Raw genomic sequence first — 20,672 nt, forward strand, 5'->3', positions numbered from 1 at the left:
GCACATTGAGTAGGACGAGGCAGCTGAAGTAGAAGACCTCAGTCTTGTTTTTCGCAGCCACCTACAGGTGATTCAGAGGTTCCATCTTCATGACCGGGCCCAAGGTGTGGAGAGGCAAGGAGACATCAATACTCTTGATTTGGCAAGAGTGGTGTATGGGTAGCCAGAGGAGTGCTGGGGATGACACCAAAGCTATTCTTGTTAAACTGGATTGCAAAGTCTGTCATGTGCTGCAGAGCTTTGTTGGTGAAGTTCATTTCCATATAGATGTGTCCTTGGCAGTGAATAAATGTTCCAGATGTCTCCCAAGCCTTTAGCTTTTATTTTACTTCAGACAGCCAGGCAGTCTTAGAAGCCACCTATCCACCAGGTGCCATGCCTATCCCCGTGGAGAGCTCAAATAGGTCATTCAGACCACTGTTGACCAAAACAGGAATAGGAGAAGAAGCAAAGGTTGTGGGCACTGATGATGGGATGGAGGGTTGTCCCACCGGACTATGTAGTCCTCCTCCTAACAGGTTTACTCTCATGTGCCTGGAGGACACCTGTGGCACATTGACTGGGGAACCAAGGTCAAGGATTATCGGAATCCTGTGTTGCGAAACTCAAGACTTGCTGTACCAGCTCGCTCCTGTGTTTCTGATGGTTTGTTGAGAAACAGCCTCACTATGGCATCAAGCAGAGTGAACTGCACCCGGGTGCTTTTCATCATGAAAACTCTCCAGGAAGCTCTCCTGTAACTCATCTGTTGTCAGTTCTCTCAGCTTATTCTCCCACAATCCAAATTGTAGCTGCTCAAGCAACTGGTTCATCCAGTGAGTCTAAAGTTCGTGCACAGAGTGGTAATGATACTTTCATACTTGTTGGGTATTTGTGGAACATGTCCCTGATGACAACAGTTACCTTTTGGACTACATAATTTACTTTGGTCTGGATGCAATCAAGCAATGTGCTCACACGGCACTCAGCAGATGTCTCCACTTTGATGGCACACCATACAGTGGCCCACACAGCTTTGCAAACAGAGTTAACATCCCCCTTCTTTGGCATATTCCTTGAATTCTGCCAGAACCTGAGCAGTGTTGGCTTCAGCATATTGTAGTAGTCAGAGTCCTTGGGTAACAACTCTAGAAACTTCATTAGGACTCTTAACACTGAAAGCACCAGTGCTGAGTTGGCACGAGATAGCTGGGGAGTTAACATGCTCACACAGCTGCTCTGAGCCTCCTGGTCATCTTTAGGGTTGTAATTAGGCAGTCCAAGATGAAAATCTGGCCCCATTCAGTGTACTTACTTGTGCTGTCAGCCGCTTATTCATGTTCTTTGGGTTCGGATCAAGTAGGTTGCTGTTTGGGTGAGATTCACTGATTTCCGATAATGCTGCTGTAGCATTAGCCACCACCATTGGTGGTGAATCTGCTATTTGAATCTGCTGTGAGGTCCAGCAGAGAATCCGGAAATCCCTGATCTTCCACCATTTGGGCATTGATATCATGGTGTTCTGCCACACAGACTGCTGCTGTTTTCTAAACATGCGGATCTTCATCCTTCAAGCACTTGCGGAGGGACTCGCAGGGATCTTCTATAATTTTGTCCACCCAGGTGCACCCCATGATCCTGACTGTGAAAGCCCGAATTAGACGATTGGAATCTTCACAGCCCTTCACGAAGCTGTGGACAGCCATGATGGTCATGTCTGGCTGACTGCTGGCATAGTTCATCAAATAGAGATACACAAGCTTCTTTAATTCCACATTGTCCGTTTGCATAGTTTACTACATCTGGAAAGAGAGAGCTAATGTCCTGGGCCGTAGTCATGGAAGCAGTCGCTTTCTTCATAGCCTCCTTCCTCTTTTCTTTCTTTTCATTGTTGACCTTAGCCTTCAACTCAGACTTCTCCTCTTTTATTGGTTGTGAAATACTTGGAGTCAGTGATGGTGTTGGATCTTTAATGTGCACCGGAGGCAAGGGTGGGAGTGCGGTGGCCAGAGAGCACGGTCCGAGTGGTGTTGTAATGGTTTCCTGCACATCACCAAATATAAGTGTCTCTAAAGGTTTTGTTATATGTTGTCAAATTGCTATCCAAAAGAATCCTAACTCATACTGCCACCACCACATGTAAAAGTCCCATTTCTCTTTACCCAAGATCTGTATGATTGTTTTTCCTTTATTTATTTGATAGTAAAAATATATCTCTTTATTTTTATTTTTTCTTGTAGACCACTAGTGAGGTTGAAGGTTTTTCCATAAATTTGTGACGATTCTTTTGCAGACTGTATCTTCTTATTTATACATTGGTATATTAGTATTAATAATCTTAAGGATCTACTAATAAGGTTGGTATTGTTAGAGCTACTTCAGACAGACTACAGAGGAAGAAAGTAGGCATTAACTGTATTAAAAGCATAAAAAGGAAAATGAACTTTAGAAAGACAGATGAGAATATCTCAGAACTGAAATGCAGACATATTCAAACTTACTTGAGCCATAGGATGATAGATATCTAATTAGACTAAAATTCTGTAGTGTTAGAGTTATATCTTGCTCTAGCACATGATTGGCTTCTAGTAGGGTATATAGCTAAATATTTAACTTCTCTTATTTGTGAAGGGAAAATGTTATTGTCCCTTAATTACCTGGGTGGGAAGCAGTAGTGGTAATGGTGATAATTGCAGTAAAGATTTATTTTACCATAGATGACGTGGAAAAGGAAGAGAGCATGAATTCCTGTCCCAGAAACAAGACTATGGCCAAATGAGTTGGGGATTGGTGCTTACACAGATATCACAGCAAGGACCAGGGATCTCCCTTTCTTCTCTGCCTCCCCCTCCCTTCCTCCAAACCCATAATGCAATGTCGCTGGTATAGACATAACTCTCCAACAAAATAGAATTACATTCTAGATAAATTTTTATGATTGAGATGGGGATTTTTAACATCAGATATGTTGGTATAAATTTTATATGAGCCTTATAAAGTCTCATTTTAAAAATCCCTTACAGAACACTGTTCTGTATGTCAAAGAGATGAAAGATAAAATAACTCATGGGATTTGAACCTGTGATTTCAGAGATTCTACGCCAAAGCTGCTTTTCTGTCATCAAGCTTTCTCCTCTGGCTAAGAACATATTTTAATACTGAAAAAACTATGCAAATGAGCTAATAGCCAAGGTGGTTGTTTCTATTCTAGCATATCATGAGGATGAGTTGAACACCTATATCGTTTGTTTGAAAAGTATGTTTAATGACAAATCTCTTTCTGTTCCCCAAAAGAAGTTCTCTTTAATCTTCAGCTGGAAAATTAAAGTGTCAACTTGATCCACTAGGATGTACCCCTTAAAAAATTGGCTAATACTTTTATATATTTTATGATTATTCATGCAAGTCATAGGCCATAAACTGATTAATGATCTAGCTCTCTTTTATAAATTTGCTAGATTATTGCTAAAACTAATTTTACCATTTATCATGCTATAGCACCCCCACTTAAGGAAAAATTGATTTGAGTTCATATAGATAGATTTTCTTTCCTTAAGTTCCCAAAGACCACTGAAGACTACATTTATATATATAGTAGCTACATACTTCCATCACTTTTTTTTTTTTTTTTTGAGAGAGAGGGAGAGCAAGCCAGGGAGGGGGACAGAAGGAGAGAGAGAGAGACACAGAGAGAGAGAGAATCTCAAGTAGGCTCTATGCTTAGCACAGAGCCTAATATGGGCCTCAATCCCACGACCCTGAGATCATGACCTGAGCCAAAATCAAGAGTCAGACACTCAACCAACTGGTCAGTCACCCAGGCGTCCCACTTTCATGACTTTTTGAAGCAGTGTATTCACATGCTAGTAGATATTCTTACTTACTTTTCTTACCAAGGAAACATACATAGTGATTTATGAAGTAGAAATGTATTATTTTAAAATTGAGAAACAAAACTGTCTTTCCTGAGAATAGCATTTTCAAAATAATAGCTAGATTTTATATAATTCTTCTTAGTCTCTTCTTTTTTCAATTACTTAATAGTTTATATAATTTGATAAGCTAAAGCCATGTCTTATCTATTACCGAAAACAAAAAGGAAATGGTTTCTAAGCTTCTGAACGTGTGATGTACATACATTTTTAAGATCTTAGAATTTAAGACTAAAGTTTGATATCTTGGCCAGAGAGACTGTTAATAATGTAATGACAAAATGCTAAATTCATCCTATAAGAATACTTTTTACTCGACTGAAGTCGTGCATGGTCCCCCCTGAGATTTGGGTTAATTGTTCTAAAAGGAACATAGCTCAGGAAAGAGGGATTTGGTCCTAAGTTAAAGAGACCATTTCAACATCTAGGAAGGAAAATGTGAAATGAGTGTATTCGTATAGTAATAAAATAAACTATACATGACAAAAATGGAGTCGATAATATGTACTTTCTTCCTTTTCAGGTTATGCATTAGACCCTTCATTAGATAATCACCAAGTGTCTACTAAATATATTGGTTCTGTAGAAGAAGCTGAAAAAAATCAAGGTAATTTATTCAAATTTATTTAAAATATTTAATATCAAATATACATGTATGTGTCTATATCTATGTATACATACACTTATGATTACTGTCTTGCAGATTGACTTTCAGCAGTAAGAAAAAACTAGTGTTTTATTAGGTTGGTTTTATTTTAAGCTGAGACAATACAGTGATATATTTTAGAGCAGTATCATTTAGAACTATTATAGTTTAGAGCTTGTTTTTGCCACTCAACTAGGTGTGCAACCTTGTAGGGAAGATGTTGGTACCTATTATTCTGCGTTGTGATGAGCACTAGGCACAGTGCCAACTATGTAGAAATCATTCAATAAATTATAATTAATGTGTAGCTAATCTTGGCAATTTATTTCTCAACACTAACGTCAAGCTACATTTTTACAGAGCAGAACAAATTTTATTATACATTGTCTGTAAAGATTATCTTTAAAGGTTTGAAGGCTGAGTTTGAATATGTGTTTTAGAATATATGTTTGTGCAGATTTTCATTTTGTACTTACAAGACAAAGTGTCATATTCTAAATGCTAACTTCTCACAAAGCTCATCATTGGAATCTTACCCATAAAATATGCTCATTAGAAAAAGAATATGGTTGTATGAGGACTTCTAGTTAGTAGCTACAGACCCTATATCATATCATCCAGCTACATTATTGTTAAAATAGAATTTTAACAAGCTTTTGTTGTAACATGCAACCTGAAGGAAACTGATTTGAATTAATATAGGTAAGCTTTTTTAAGTTAGACCTCTACAAGCCGTATCTTTTATGTAGCTAGATTGTGACTGTGACCCATAAACCTTTTCCAATTTAGTGCCGGCACCCAGAGTGCCACCTCCTACTGATCAAATCAGAACCTCAACCAGAAATACCCTCTTTCCTCCTTTCTTTTTAATTCTAAGATTTATGATTTAGAGGTCAAGTTTAGATTGAGATCACTTGGAAGAATACCAGATTTCTTGTGAAACCTTGTTTAATTAATATTGTTGAATTACAAGTGAATCAAAATTATTAATTTCCTAATGTAATTTAACCTAATTCAGTTTTTAAATGATAAATTTTAATTTATTCTTGCTTTCAAAAGTAGTTTTATCATTATTTAGCAATATTAAATTGCTGGATTTCTTTCAAAAAGTGGTAAAATCTACTGATCTAGGTCCATGATTCATTAAAAGGATTGTGTATCATTGTAGGATTACATAGCTGGGTCTTTTCTTTAAATAGATGAGGATTTGCAAAATATTGGGAACAGTAGGAAGCTTCTCTTCCCAGAAGGTTGAGTCTCTTTTTGTATACCATGAGTTGGTCTATCTGGCAGATTCATATAGATTTTATTTTGTGTTTTTAAATAAATCTTTGGTCACTTGAACAATCACTTTTCTTTAGCCATACAAAGTAAAAACATATATGCTCTATATATGTATTTATATAAATGCTGTTTCTTTAAAAAATATCCATGTTTGTAATCTCTTTTTTAATGTAGGTTTAACTGTGTTTGAAACTGGTCAGAAAAAAATAGAAAAAAGGAAAAAGTTTAAAGAAAATGATGCATCTAATATTGATGGTTTCTTGGGACCATGGGCAAAATATGTGGATGAAAAAGATGTAGCCAAACCCTCCGAAGTAAGTTTTGATGTTTTTCATTGCCAATGCAGGTAGATGCTGTGTGTCTGTGAAGGATATCTATGTTAATAAACTTGAGATTTCCTTAGAGAACCAAATGATAACTCATTAGAATTTCCCTGCCATGGCTGAGAAAATACACTAAGATTTTTAAATTTTTCTTGGGAATATTTTTTTAAGTTTATTTATTTATTTTGAGGGAGAGAGAGAGAGAGCATGAGCAGACAAGTGGCAGAGAGGGAGAGAGAGAATCCCAAGCAGTCTCTGCACTATCAGCACAGAACCTGACTTACGGGGCTCGATTCCACAAACTCTGAGATCATGAAGTGAGCCGAGATCAAGACTCAGACGCTCAACCAACTGAGCCACCCAGGTGCCCTGGGAATATTTTTATTTATCCTTTTTCTGATTTATTTTCTTCCGTATTTTTTTAAATACCTTTTTGGTTTTTTATTTTATTTCATTTTTGTTGAGAGAGAGACAGAGCATGAGCTGGGAAGGGGCAGAGAGAGAGGGAGACACAGAATCTGAAGCAGGCTCCAGGCTCCAGGCTCCAAGCTGTCAGCACAGAGCCTGACATGGGGCTTGAAATCATGAGCCATGAGATCATGACCCGAGCCAAAGTCGGACGCCTAACCAGCTGAGCCACCTGGGCACCCTGATTTTCTTCCATATTTTTAATTAAAATACAATATTGAACAATTTTTAAGAAAAGTTAAAATTTAATAAAAGTTGATAATGCTGTTAAACTATTGTGGTAGGTGTGCTTCTGATACTAGATATTCAGATAGTAATGTGAGTGTCTAGAATACTAAATTAGCCTTTCTATGATTTTAGGATTGATGATGGGTTTTATTTATTAACATATTTAAAAATTTTAATAATTATCTATATTTTAAAATAATAATACCATGAAGTTTATAAAATAAAACTATAGACCCCTATCTGCCCCTTCCCCCCTCCTAATCCTACTGTCTCTATGGACCAGTGACTCTTGTAGGCCTTAGGGATATAGCAGTGGACAAGATCAAGAAAATCCTGTCCTCATGTCCTGTTGACTTCTTTGTTATTATAGATAGGGACTTATTACTACCCCACCTTCCTTCCACTGCTCCTCCCATAAAAGTTGTCACAGATCTGTAGTCATTGCTTATATGCTTATGGCTTAGTAAAAGCTGTCATTACTGGAGAACAACATTATGTCCTAAAACGGAGTTTCCTTTACAGTAGTAGATTTTCTAATTGCTTTGTCTTTTCACTTACATAATTAACATAACACATTAAATTTGCTTCTAGGTGTTCCAGAAGGATGGGTTTTGTATAAAATGATTTTAAAAGTATCAACTAGTACCTTTTATTTGTTAATGTCATTTTGTAATCCGTCAAAGAGTTGAAATTGTTATCCGAGAGACATACTTATAACTATTGCTTCACCAAAAAGTGGACCTCATCATAAAGTATTTATAATCAGCCTTGGGCAAGGTGGGGTTCTAAAACATCCATTTTAAAGTTCACTTCTTAATTTCCTTAGGAAGAACAAAAAGAATTAGATGAAATCACGGCCAAGAGGCAGAAAAAAGGCAAACAGGAAGAAGAGAAACCTGGGGAGGAGAAGACAATCTTACATGGTAATATATTTTTTATGCTTCTTCATTTTTATGATAAACTTTCAGATATCTACTCTGTTAGTATCAATTGCCCTTATTAATCAGCTGCTGTGCTTCACTGTATTAAGAGTATTTGACTGTTCGCATCTCAAAGAAATTATACCAGACTCTTCTGTATTCTAATAAAGGAGAGAAAATAGCATGATTAATGATTGCCACAGATGATTCTTCGAAGTGCTAGTGAATTTTTAAAAATGACAGATAAAGAAGAGGTCTGAATTGTCCACAATCTATTGTTTCCTCAGAACAGACTCTTGGCTCCAGTCATCTTAACTTTTTGTTTTTAACCCAAGCCAGATACTCTCCAGATATCCTCCGAATTCATAATTGTTACTAAATTATACTTTAAAAGAAAAACTTTTTTTTCATGTGAATAGACTGGAGATTAAAATTCTTATACTAATTTTGATATGTGGAAGGAAATGCCTATTTCCTTTACATCAGGAAATATGGTCCAAAATGAATTATAAGTATTCTCAAATGTACCTGGTTCATTAATAATTAGTTACCTTTGGAAAATTATGTAGTGATTAGCAAATGCAAGGAATAATTTAGTACTGATGTATTGGTTATTCTAATATTGATCACATATCAAATATTTAGGTTTGATGAGGCCATATTCGATTTCTCAAACTCCAGTTTTCTGGAGTTTTCTCTCCAAGGACTCTGTTGAGTACTGTGATGCTTGCAGCCATAATAAATGTAACAGCCCACATCTATTGAGGACTATTCTGTGCCAGGCATGCTGCTAAATGTTTTATATATACTATGCCATTTAAGTGCCACCAGTGACTTCACTGTAAACTTTATGTTGAAAGTGGAGAAGAGAATGGAATAGGAACCTGGAAAGGCATAAAAGAGGAAAACAGGAAAAAAGGGTAGTTGATATTTTTAACTTCTTTTTTTATCCTGGTTTGCTTCTGAGTCTTTGCCAGTGACTCACAAGGCTCAAGTATTATCTTTTCTTCCCTCGCTGTAATTATGCTGCAGTGAAGTCTTTTTTATATCATTAAAATGTGTAACTAAGTAAAAGTATAGATCTTATTTAAAGGTCTGATAGTCTCTGGGTATTTAGAAATTCCAAAGTATTACCTCTAATTGTAAACAATAGCAGTGACTTCAAGAACTCAATTTTAGCTGACTCTTGGTCTTAACTTCATCAGAATGTTAGTACCTAAACCTTAATAGGGAACAATATCCCTATGAATAAAATGTTATCAGGGGCGCCTGGGTGGCTCAGTCGGCTGGGTGTCCGACTTCAGTTCAGGTCATGATCTCACAGTCTGTGAGTTTGAGCCCCACGTTGGGCTCTGTGCTGACAGCTCAGAGCCTGGAGCCTGCTTCAGATTCTGTGTCTCCCTCTCTCTCTGCCCCTCCCCTGCTCATGCTCTGTCTCTCTCTGTCTCAAAAATAAATTAAAAAACGTTAAAAAAAAATTAAAAAAAAAGTTATCATTTAAGGATATAGATTTTATGACTGTAGCTTATATTTGTTCACTGCTTTCCTTTGTTTTCTTATTTCAGTTAAAGAAATGTATGACTACCAAGGCAGATCCTATCTTCACATACCTCAGGATGTTGGTGTTAATCTGCGGTCTACTGTGCCACCTGAGAAGTGTTATCTTCCCAAGAAACAAATTCATGTGTGGTCTGGACATACGAAGGTAAGCAAAGTGGTCATATGGATTGGCCATGACATCACATTCATAATTGGTGTCCTATCCCCTTATGGGTAACCCAAGCCTTTCCCCACATATTCCTGCCCAATCTGCTTTTTTTCTGGAACCACAGCAGTGAATAAGGGGTTGGTAGTGGCACTAAGACCTCAGTAATGTTGCCTTAGCTCTTGGGATTATCATGCTTAAGAGAAGATTAGATGGTTTCTGGTTTATAAACCATGATAATATTTAAACTGATGCAGAGACAAGATACTTGAAACTTTTGATGTTGATATTCTTTGTCATCTGCACTATTCCAACTGATAATTTTCCAGCTCCTAGCAAAGAGCGAAGGAACTGAATAAAAGTAGGAAGAGGAGAGAGAGCATTAGCAACCTGATTGACTAAGAATTCCCTGGGGTGAGAAAGTCAGTATTAAAGGTCAAAAAACAAATCTTCAAAAGCTTAGTGTCAATAAGGGCTGCTCTTGGACTACTAACAAAGGTTATTCTGGGGCATGATTTTTGGAATTAAGAAAAACAGTAAATTAGGTTGCTTAAAAATATATCATACTTTCCTTATTTCACTTTAGTGGACATTAGACTCCTTCCGATTGATAACTGTAATACCTTTTTATAGGGCGTCAGTGCTGTCAGATTGTTTCCTCTCTCTGGCCATTTACTGCTGTCTTGTTCCATGGACTGTAAAATTAAGGTGAGTTTTCAGTAACAGAGTAGGAGTGCTGCAATGCTAGTGCTTTGGTTAAGTCTATTTGGTTAATTATAAATAAATTTGGGTTTGTTAGGCAACTAGAGGCTAATTATTTTCTCTTAGGCCCCGTGAATGCAGCCATTTATGAATTGCTTCCAAACATGTTGATTCAAATATGGTTCTGTGGTCCAACTGTCTAGGCTCATTTGTAAGCTTAGATAACTGATTAGGATGTAATCAATCACTTTGGCTTTAGATATATAAATGTTTAATCACTAATAATGTATTTTTATAGAGGCTTTGGATACGTAACAAATATGAGTTCATTTGTTCCTCAGAACCTTATGAGGTAGAGAGGACACATGATAGAAATCCCATTTCAAAAAGTAGGTAACGTAATTCATCCTTTTTCTTATAAATGCAAGTAGACACCAAGTAGCAGAACTGCTCCCAGCCTCTTCTCTCAGGTTGTACAGTCTTGGGAAGCTCCACTTTAAGATTAAGTTTCTGCTATAGAGTATGTGGGGAAAAAGCTCAGTTGCCAGAGCATATCAACTTGAACATGGGAGAAGCCTTTTTAAAACTAAAATCTGAAAGAATAGTGCTCTTTTTTGTGTCTTCTGTGTCTGCATTATTATGATGGTCAAGACATATCAGCCCTCTAGTACTCTTGAGGCTTAGAAAGTTGAATCATTAAAATTGTACTCTGTGTAAACAACTCAATGATATGTGAAGGTAGCTTTTCTTGATGAGGGCAGTCATTTAGGCAATTGTCTCTACTCAGTAGCTTAAAATGACAGGCTAACAGTTTGGAGTAAAAACCCCTTGTTTCCTTTAACTTTCACTTCATACAAACTATATTAAGATTAAGGTCTTTCTGACCAATTGAAAAAACAGAGTTCAATTTACTTCATTTCCTAAGCATTTTTTAGGTACCTAATATGTCAACAGGCCAAGACTAAACATATATTAAGACCCTCTCCATGGGGCGCCTGGGTGGCTTGGTCGGTTAAGCGTCTGACTTCGGCTCAGGTCATGATCTCATGGTCCGTGAGTTCGGTCCGTGAGTTCGAGCCCCACGTCGGGCTCTGTGCTGACAGCTCAGAGCCTGGAGCCTGTTTCAGATTCTGTGTCTCCCTCTCTCTCTGCCCCTCCCCTGTTCATGCTCTGTCTCTCTCTGTCTCAAAAATAAATAAACGTTAAAAAAAATTAAAAAAAAAAAAAGTTTAAAAAAAGATCCTCTCCCTGCCCTTAGGGTGATCATTTCTTTATGATGTAAATGATGCTTATAGAACCTGGCATAAGGTGCTCTGTTTTCAAAGAGGAAGCACACTTCAGTAGGAGGGTAACTAAGTAAAGGGGATGGCGGGGGTGGGGAGTGTAGGGAGTGGAGCAGGTCCAAAAAGAGTGAATAGGATGCATAGGCATGGCGTGAGCTGAACACTGTAAGTTTGTGGTTTCTGGAGTCTCAAATCTGAGAGATACAGAGTGGCAACAGTCATAGGCCAAGGACCAGGTAGGTCCTGGAAGTCCTTTGCCTGGTATGCTGCGGGAACTGAGACTATGCTGTTGGCACTGGGTGGCCAGGAAGTGCTATTTTAGAACACTAGTAACATTACCAACGGTTTGATTTGAGGTAGGCAAGAATAAAGGTAGTTTTGAAGCTATTGCATTAATTCACTTTAGATGTGATGAGAATTATTAGCCTATTATAGCCTAGATCATCATTTCCATATAGCTTCTATAATATTTTGTGGCTTCAGTAAGTTCCAAAAAAATGAAATACATTTGGTAAGGACCAAAATGTTATAAACATGGCAGTTTTTAATAGTATTTAATTCTTCCAGAAGTAGCTCATAATATTACATAAAAGTTTTCATCATAGAAAATATATCAAATACAGAAAAGAACAAGAAGTAAAAGTCACTTTTATTAGCTCTGTCTATGTTCTCTTGATATTTTGGTGTATCTTTCAGTGTCAGATTTCAAATTTGTGTGTGTGTGTGTGTGTGTGTGTGTGTGTGTGTGTATATGGTTCAAATGTTGCAACATAGACTAACAGCTCTAAGCAACATGTTCCCTTAAATATAATGCCTTTGGTTAAATCCCCTGTACACACATATATGCACACACATAGCCAGCATACGACTGTTGTTATTGATTGAAACTTGTCATTTTACCCAAGTCTTCTATTAAATTTAATTTCTCTGTGTTTTTTCCCCCCAGCTATGGGAGGTTTATGGAGACAGGCGCTGTCTACGAACATTTATTGGTAATACTTCTTTTATCTCTGGCTATAAATCTGTTTGGAAAGACTTTTTTTTTTTTAATGTTTATTTTTAAGAGAGAGAGAGAGAGACAGCATGAGTAGGGGAGGGGCAGAGAGAGAGGGAGACAAGAGACACAGAATCTGAAGCAGGCTGTCAGCACAGAGCCCGACACGGGGCTTGAACCCAGGAACCACAAGATCATGACCTGAGCCAAAGTCAGACGCTTAACCGACTCAGCCACCCAGGAGCCCCTGTTTGGAAAGACTTTTTAAAACTAAGATAACATCATTGACAGTAATTTTATTGTACCGATAATGAAGGAAAGTCTTCAAAAACTTGAGCTGAGTCTTGAAGAGGGACTAAGTCCTCCCAAACAGACAAAAAAGGGAACTGAGAAGAAAAGCAAAAGTGGTTTGAGAAAGCATGCTGCTTTGGGGCAGCCAGGTATATTTTGGAATTGCCAGGGTATGGGATATGGTGAGAGATGACAAGCAGAGGAAGCAGTATAACAAGAGGCAAGGCATGGAGGAGCTTACATGCCCTTAGTAGGGAGTGCAGAATCGGGGTGCCTGGGTGGTTAAGTGTCTGACTTCGGCTCAGGTCATGATCTCACGATTTGTGAGTTCGAGCCCCGCATTGGGCTCTGTGCTGACCGCTCAGAGCCTGGAGCCTGTTTTGGATTCTGTGTCTCCCTCTCTCTTTCTGCCCCTCCCCCACATGTACGCCCACACTCACCCTCTCGTGCTCTCTCTCTCTCTCTCGCTCGCTCTGTCTCTCAAAAATAAATAAACTAAATTTTTTAAAAATTAAAAAAAATAAGGAGTGTAGAATCTATCCAGAGGACCTTGGAAAGCCATCCATTAAACGGCTTTTGCAGGAAATTAGCTTAATTAGATTTGAAGTTTATAGAGATCACAGTGACAGTATGGAAGATGTTTTGGTGGGGCAGGCCCGCTGGCAGGGAAATGAATTACAGGGTTATTTCATTGGTCTAGATTAGAAATGCTAAGAGTCTGGACTAAAGCGGCGCATAGAGAGGAAAAACAATCAAGAGTTAAAAATCAGCAGGACTTAGCGGATGTAAGTGATAAGAGTGCAGCAGGAATCTAGGGTGACTCCCAGCTGGCTGGGTGAATGGTGGTGCCATTCGCCAAGAGAGGGAACAGAAGAGGATGATGAGGTATCACTTGTTAAGTTTGAGCTGCCTTTGGGATATGGATGAAAATTTCCAGTAAGCAATTAGATGGCCAGATGTTGAGCTTTGAAGTGAAGTTAGGAATTGACAGCTACAGCATACAAAAGGGTAAGATTGAGTGAACTCCTTGAAGGAGAAAACAAGGCCAAAAAGAGAACAGCTTCGTGGCAAACCTTTCTGGCAGAGAATAGTTTACAGTCTTGGGCAGATTTCATATGAAGGCTGGTTATGTTTCCGGGTTTAACTGTACATCATTGAAACACTATTTATGTAAATCATAGTGGCTCTGTTTTTAGATTCAAGTGGGAGTCCATTCTGCAGGCTTTGTTATGATTTTAGGGCCTCACCCCACAAATAAATACTGCCCAAGGTGCCTATAGGAGGACTTGTGGGAAGGCTCTCAGCAGTGTACGGGGGAACAAAATGCCTCCTGTACATTTAGTGGATTTGGTCCCCATCTGTCTCCCCACCGCTCCCTGGCAGTTTTTCAGTAGAAAACTGAAAATTACCTGCTTTCGGAAGATGGGACTCTTGCTGTAGAAAAGAATACCTAATTACTGTAGCACATTGCCTGACTAGTTCACTGGTGGTGCTGGTTCAGGGCTGCTGTGTGTGGTTGACAATTTGTGCAGTGCACATTTTGCACAATTGAACTTGTCAGTCTTGGTCATGATGGGGTGGCAAAGAATAGGAAAGTTTCTGCTTTCATTTAGCCACATTTTATTTGTCTCTGTAACTTTCAGAAGAGTTGACTGGCCTGGCAGGATTGATTTCCAAGCAAAGCACTTTAAAATTAATATATTGTCAAAATGCTATCTTAAAATAGAAATTGATACTTGTTTCAAAAAGGTTTATTAGTCTCGGAGATTCTGAATTAACTTCTGTGAAACTTGGTAATGTGATCACAGAAATCCATAGCTACTGAAGAAGGGCTGTGATTCCATGAACTTGAGGGTTAGGTCACTTTGTTTCACTTAGTGAGTAATCTGGAGAGCGAACCTCTGACACGTCACTAGTCCCTTCTTTTTCGTTGGCAATAATTGGCCTGTTATGTTTCCTTAAATTCTTGACTGCTTAGTCATCAGTTATGTGTATTACATATTAAAAGATTGCTATGACCAACTTCAAAAAAAAAAAAAAAAGTTACCCCTTGTCTCTTGGTTCTTACCTAAATGTTATGCCTCAGAAACACCTAGGGAGCTTTTTGAAGGGGAAATAAAAAAACCTCCTACATTCCCAAGCCCACACCTAACTAAACTCTGAGTCAGTAAGTCAGGGAATAGGATTCCAGAGATTTTGACTCACAGTGTGGCTTGAAAATGCTATTTCTCTTAACAGTGCTTGTGTTTTAAGAGATATTTCACCTCACCTCCGTTTTTATTGTCTCCACCTTTAGGTCACAGTAAAGCTGTTAGGGACATCTGCTTTAATACTGCAGGAACACAGTTCCTCAGTGCAGCTTATGACAGGTATCTTAAGCTCTGGGACACTGAGACAGGTAAGAGCTCACTGATACTAATCCATATTTATCTTATAAATTAGCATTGATAAATGAAATAGTGTGAGTGGTCTTCTGTGGCAGATGATGCCATCTGTAACTGCTGATTCTCATACCACCATCAGCCAATATCATAAAATGTAGAGTTGAAACTCAGCTACGTAAGTAGCTTTTTTACTATGAAACTTTGTTTCCATCAAATACAATTTATAAAGCAAACGTGCTGATAGACAAGCAAATCTGAAATCTTCCATAGACTATTTAATTGATTTTTGTTCTCTTCCATCACGTAGCACATGGCATTGCACATAATGGAAGCACAATAAATGTCTGATGAACAACATTAAATTTGATTGCCCACATTAAGATAAGTCAGTTTACAGGCCCATAGGCGAGTTGGTTTTATATATTCACAAACATTAATTGCATCAGTACGTTGTGGCCAGTATGGTTTTGTATAACCATCTTTTGTCTTACTGAGTTTTAAGGGGAAAGGTAATAGCTCATATTTATTGAACACTGTTTACCAGGCATTGTGCTGTGCACTTACACCCAGTATTGCATTCAATTCTTAAAATATCCCTATAATTATTCTTATCATTCCTATAGACGAAGAAACTGAAGCTTAAAGAGGTAACTTTTCCAGAGTCACACAGCTAGTAAATGGCCGAACTGGTTTCAGCCAAGGTCTAATGCCAAAGCCCATACTCTTAACCCACAGTGGCTCTCAACTCCGGCTACACATCATAATCATTTTATCTATTCTGCAATTGATGATTCACTTTTGAAAAATTTATTTTTAATCATTAAGAATCTGTGAAAAGGAACAATGTAGTTTATAGTAAAGAACAAGCAGGCTGCCCTTCCCCAAAATTTATTAAGCAGATGGTCTCTAGATTTTCATCCCAGGGTTTATTTTACCTACCTTAACTTGAGTCTTTGGTTTTAGGACAGTGTATATCAAGGTTTACAAACCGAAAAGTGCCCTATTGTGTCAAATTTAATCCTGATGAAGATAAGCAAAATCTCTTTGTAGCTGGCATGTCTGATAAGAAGATTGTGCAGGTAAGTCTTTTCACAGTATTTTAGTAAGATTTCTACAGCTTATGTTGTATTCGGGATGGAATAAAGAATATTAACTTGGTTTAATGCTTGTGCTCTTAGGGACTGTTAATGGGCTATTTTTAGTAGAAAACAGTCGGTCGTAAAAAGCATTATGTTAGAGATTTTTTTCTTCTTCACTTTCCATGGGTCTGATATCTCTTTATTTTCATAAATCTGCTCCACTTCTCTGTTTACCTCTTGTCTTGTTTGATGTACAGTGGGACATTCGAAGTGGAGAAATTGTGCAGGAGTATGACCGGCATTTGGGAGCCGTCAACACCATTGTTTTTGTTGATGAGAACAGGAGATTTGTGAGCACATCTGACGATAAGAGCCTTCGAGTTTGGGAATGGTGAGTTTCTGTTGGTAGAAAATCTGATTCATATATAAATAGCAAGCAGTTTAAAAATCTGTAGCCAAAGAAAGACCAGCCTTTGTACATACTATGCAACCATTTGAAGATTTTCACAACTGTGATCTCTGGCTTGCCAACCAAACTGTTGTAAATATTTAAGTATCCAGAATATGGAAATAAAAATTTAGACCTGCTACCTTTGATAGTCTTGGGACAGTCTAACCAAAGGCTATATGTTTGGAGTCATTTTTCTTGTATTGCCGACAAGTTTATATTGTTTTGACTTAGATTTGTTAGGTGCTTTGCAAAATGACCGATGACACATAGGGCCCACAAATGTATAGACTGTATTGTTCACGGCTGGGATTGAGCATTAGATCCTGGCCTCAGAGCCAACCCAAAGAAAATATTTTAAAACATCTTGATTTTTTTAAATGTCTGTATTATGATTATTCGGTACTGAAAATTGCCCCATGTCATCACCCATCGTGTCCTGCTATTCATAGCCCATACTGGGAGAAAACAGATGTTTTATTTGGAGAATATATTGGTTAATTTTGCTTTCCCAGAGAAGGGAAAAAAAAAAAAAAAAACACTTTTCTAAAGTCAAGAAATACTAACGCTAGTTTCACTCAGTATCATAGGTCATGTTTTATAATTTCCTTACAAAGAAATGCGTAATAATCTTTTTGTTAAAATGAATGTTTGGATGGAGCCCAGGTTGTTTTTATAGTCCGTTAGGAAGCACAGCTTAACCGTGGTTATGGCCTTACAGGGACTAGAAAATGTGACTTCTCACCACAGAAGTTGTTCTGCTTTAAGAAGTGGGAAGCCCTGAACTACAGCCAGTAGTTTCCTCCTGAAACTGAAAACGGAGTCCCTTTGGGGAGCTGAGCAGGTCCCTAGCCACTGTCAGGGAAATTTGAGTAATTGAAGGTTTCATGTAATTTAACTGCAATTTCTCCCACACTCACCACCAGTACACCCCTTCAAATCACCCCCATCTCATGGGGAGCTGACTTTATACTTTATGTATAGTTTTTATGTCATCCTTAAAGTACATGCTTTGAGACCCTCTTATAACTAAGATCTTTCTGTGGAAGTGATGTTACACGCACAGAATCTGACAGTTCGATTATACTTAAACTTTCAGATGTTTCTATCTTCAGATAGTATTTCAGCTTTGTTTTAAAACGTGGATGGTATAAAAGAAATGGGTAAATATTTAAATGATGCACCAGTTACAGGGCTCTAAGAACACTTGTGTGTGTTTTCTAAATGACAGCATTGGTCAGCACATATTTTGATTACATTAAGGGGTGAGCTCAGCATGTTTCTTGTTTTCCCTTCTCAGAGCTGAAGAAATGCTCCTAAGAGTCCTACTACTGTTTCATTATAAATGATGACATCCTTAGACTTACTTCAGTTTAATCCCCATTTGCTAGTGGAGCCTTCCTCACCAATCCTCACACGAGGATAAGTGCCTCCCATCTGTGACCCCACATAATGCTTTGCTTCCCGCCGCTTTTCAGTGCTTGCGGCTTGCGTATTTGTTCCTCTTCCCTGACAAGTTCCCGACCGAGAGAGACCTGTGTCAGCCGTGCTCACGGTGTGTCCCCAGTGCCAGCACAGTGCCTGGCATGCCGTGTGCACGGAGTGTCTAAGGGAGTCGTTACTGTCATAGTGATTAATGACGCTGCATCTATTGAGCCCTTGCTGTGTGCCAAGCATCCCAAGCATTTTGTGTGAGCTCTTTCATTTCATGTGCAAAGTAGTTTTCTGGAATAGATCTATTTGCTATCCCTGTTTTTATAGATGAGGAAACTAGTATAGGTTAAGTAATTTACCCCAGGTTCCATGACACATGAAAGGCCAGAATTCAAACCTGTATTAAACTTATTCCAAAGCTTAAGGGTTTTTTTCTCCAGCTCTATTAAGATAGAATTGACAAATAAAATTGTAATATATTTAAAGTTTATAACATAACAATTTGATATATGTATACCTTGTGAAAGGATTCCTACCAAGTTAGCCCATCTACCACTTTACAGTATTTTAATATTTACCTTTTTTGTTTGGTAAGAACACTTAGGTTCTATCTACTCTCTTAACAAATTTCAATTATACAATACAATAACTATAATCACCATGTTATACATTAGATCTTCAGACCCTATTCATCTTACAACTAAAAGTCTGTACCCTTTTACCAGCCTCATGTAGTTCCCTATCCTGATCCAACCCTCTGGCAGCCACCAATCTACTCTATTTCTATAAGAGTTTGACTCTTGTTTCTTTTTTTTTTTTCTTTTTTAAGATTACACATATAAATGATAATATGTAGTATTTGTCTTTGTCTGGCCTATTTTACTTAGCGTAATGCTGTCCAGGTTCATCCATGTTGTTGCAAATGGCATCGTTCCCCTTTTTAAAGGCTGAATAATACTCCATTATATATGTAAATACCACATTTTTTTTATCCATTCTTTCACACCTCGGTTGCCTTCCTACCTTGGCTATTGTGAATAATGCTGCATTGAATATGAAAGTACAAATACCTCTTCAGGATAGTGATTTCATTTCCTTTGGATATATACCCAGAAGTAGTATTGATGAATCATATTGTAATGCTATTTTAAATTTGAGGAATCTCCCTGCTATTTTCCATAGTAGCTATACGCACCAGTTTACATTTCCACCAACAGTGCACAAGGGTTCCCTTTTCTCCACATCCTCACCAGCATTTGTTGTCTGTCTTTTTGATAATAGCCATCCCAACATGTAAGGTGATATCTCATTATGGTTTTGATTTGCATTTCCCTGATGATGGTTTTGATTTGTTTTCCCTGTACCCGTTGGCCATTTGTATGTCTTCTCTGCGAAAATGTCTGTTCAGGTCCTTTGCCCAAGTTTTAACTGGGTTACTTGGATTTTTGATAATAATTGTGTGAGTTCCTTATATATTTTGGATATTGCCCCTTATCAGATATGTGGTTTGCAAATATTTTTTGCCATTCCTTAGGTTGCCTTTTCATTTTGTTGATGGTTTTCCTTTGCTGTACAGAAGCTTTTTACTTTGAGGTAGTCCCACTTGTTTATTTTTGTTTTTGTTGCCTTGCTTAAGGTTAGTCTAATCCAGAAAATATTTGCAAAGACCAGTATCCAGGAGCTTCTCTCCTGTGTTTTCTTCCAGGAGTTTCAGGTTTTATGTTCAGATCGTCAATACATTTTGACTTGAATTTGTGTGTGGTGTAAGATAGGGGGTCCTGTTTCATTTTTTGCATGTGAATATCAAGTTTTCCCAACACCATTTATTGAAGTACCTTCTCCATTGTATATTCTGTGCTCCTTTGTCAAAAATAAGTTGATTATATATGCATGGATTTATTTCTGGGCTTTCTGTTCTGCTCTATTTGATCTGTGTTTTTATACAATACCATACTGGGTTTTTTTGTTTTTTGTTTTTTTTATACTAACGGATTATTACTTCTTTTTATTGCTTTTAGTTTCATTGTTCTACTTGTTGTTCCTCTAATTTTTGAGTTGCACATTTAGATTGTTGATTCTCAGTCTTTTTTTCTTTAGGTTTTTTTTTTTTTAATTTACTTAAGTAATCTTGTTTTTTAATGAAATTTATTGTCAAATTGGTTTCCATACAACACCCAGTGCTCATTCCAACAGGTGCCCTCCTTGATGCCCATCACCCACTTTCCCCTCCCTCCCACCTCCCATCAACCCTCAGTTTATTGTCAGTTTTTAAGGGTCTCTTATGGTTTGCGTCCCTCCCTCTCTGACTTTTTTTCCCCCTTCCCCTCCCCATGGTCTTCTGTTAAGTTTCTCAGGATCCACATAAGAGTGAAAACATAATGGTATCTGTCTGTCTCTGTATGACTTATTTCACTTAGCATAACACTCTCCAGTTCCATCCACATTGCTACAAAAGGCCATATTTCAGTCTTTCTCATTGCCAAGTAGTATTCCATTGTTTATATAAACCACAACTTCTTTATCCATTCATCAATTGGGCTCTTTCCATAGTTTGGCTATTGTTGAAAGTGCT

The 20,672-nt window shown here is 37.8% G+C and overlaps 2 protein-coding genes across 5 annotated transcripts in view; one reads left to right on the plus strand and one right to left on the minus strand.

The window, feature by feature from the left end:
* The window catches only part of CDC40 (cell division cycle 40), a 60,683-nt gene that overhangs the window by 27,779 nt on the left and 12,232 nt on the right, over positions 1-20,672 (plus strand). Inside the window, exons 4-12 of the mRNA XM_045499258.1 lie at positions 4,435-4,518; positions 6,016-6,155; positions 7,687-7,783; positions 9,346-9,485; positions 10,119-10,193; positions 12,417-12,462; positions 15,052-15,153; positions 16,103-16,218; positions 16,476-16,609. Of these exons, the coding sequence (XP_045355214.1) occupies positions 4,435-4,518; positions 6,016-6,155; positions 7,687-7,783; positions 9,346-9,485; positions 10,119-10,193; positions 12,417-12,462; positions 15,052-15,153; positions 16,103-16,218; positions 16,476-16,609 (934 nt within the window). The remainder of the gene's footprint in view (positions 1-4,434; positions 4,519-6,015; positions 6,156-7,686; positions 7,784-9,345; positions 9,486-10,118; positions 10,194-12,416; positions 12,463-15,051; positions 15,154-16,102; positions 16,219-16,475; positions 16,610-20,672) is intronic.
* Positions 1-20,672, minus strand: part of METTL24 (methyltransferase like 24) — a 170,687-nt gene that overhangs the window by 25,993 nt on the left and 124,022 nt on the right. Inside the window, exon 6 of one of the 4 annotated variants that reach the window (XM_045499267.1) lies at positions 1,542-2,022. The exons of the other annotated variants lie outside the window; for them this stretch is intronic. Within the exon in view, the coding sequence (XP_045355223.1) occupies positions 1,654-2,022 (369 nt within the window). The 3' untranslated portion in view covers positions 1,542-1,653. Of the gene's footprint in view, positions 1-1,541; positions 2,023-20,672 lie in introns of those variants that run through there. 4 annotated transcript variants of the gene reach the window in all.

The sequence above is a fragment of the Leopardus geoffroyi genome, chromosome B2, assembly GCF_018350155.1.
Source record: "Leopardus geoffroyi isolate Oge1 chromosome B2, O.geoffroyi_Oge1_pat1.0, whole genome shotgun sequence".
In the NCBI taxonomy this organism is placed as follows: domain Eukaryota; kingdom Metazoa; phylum Chordata; class Mammalia; order Carnivora; family Felidae; genus Leopardus; species Leopardus geoffroyi.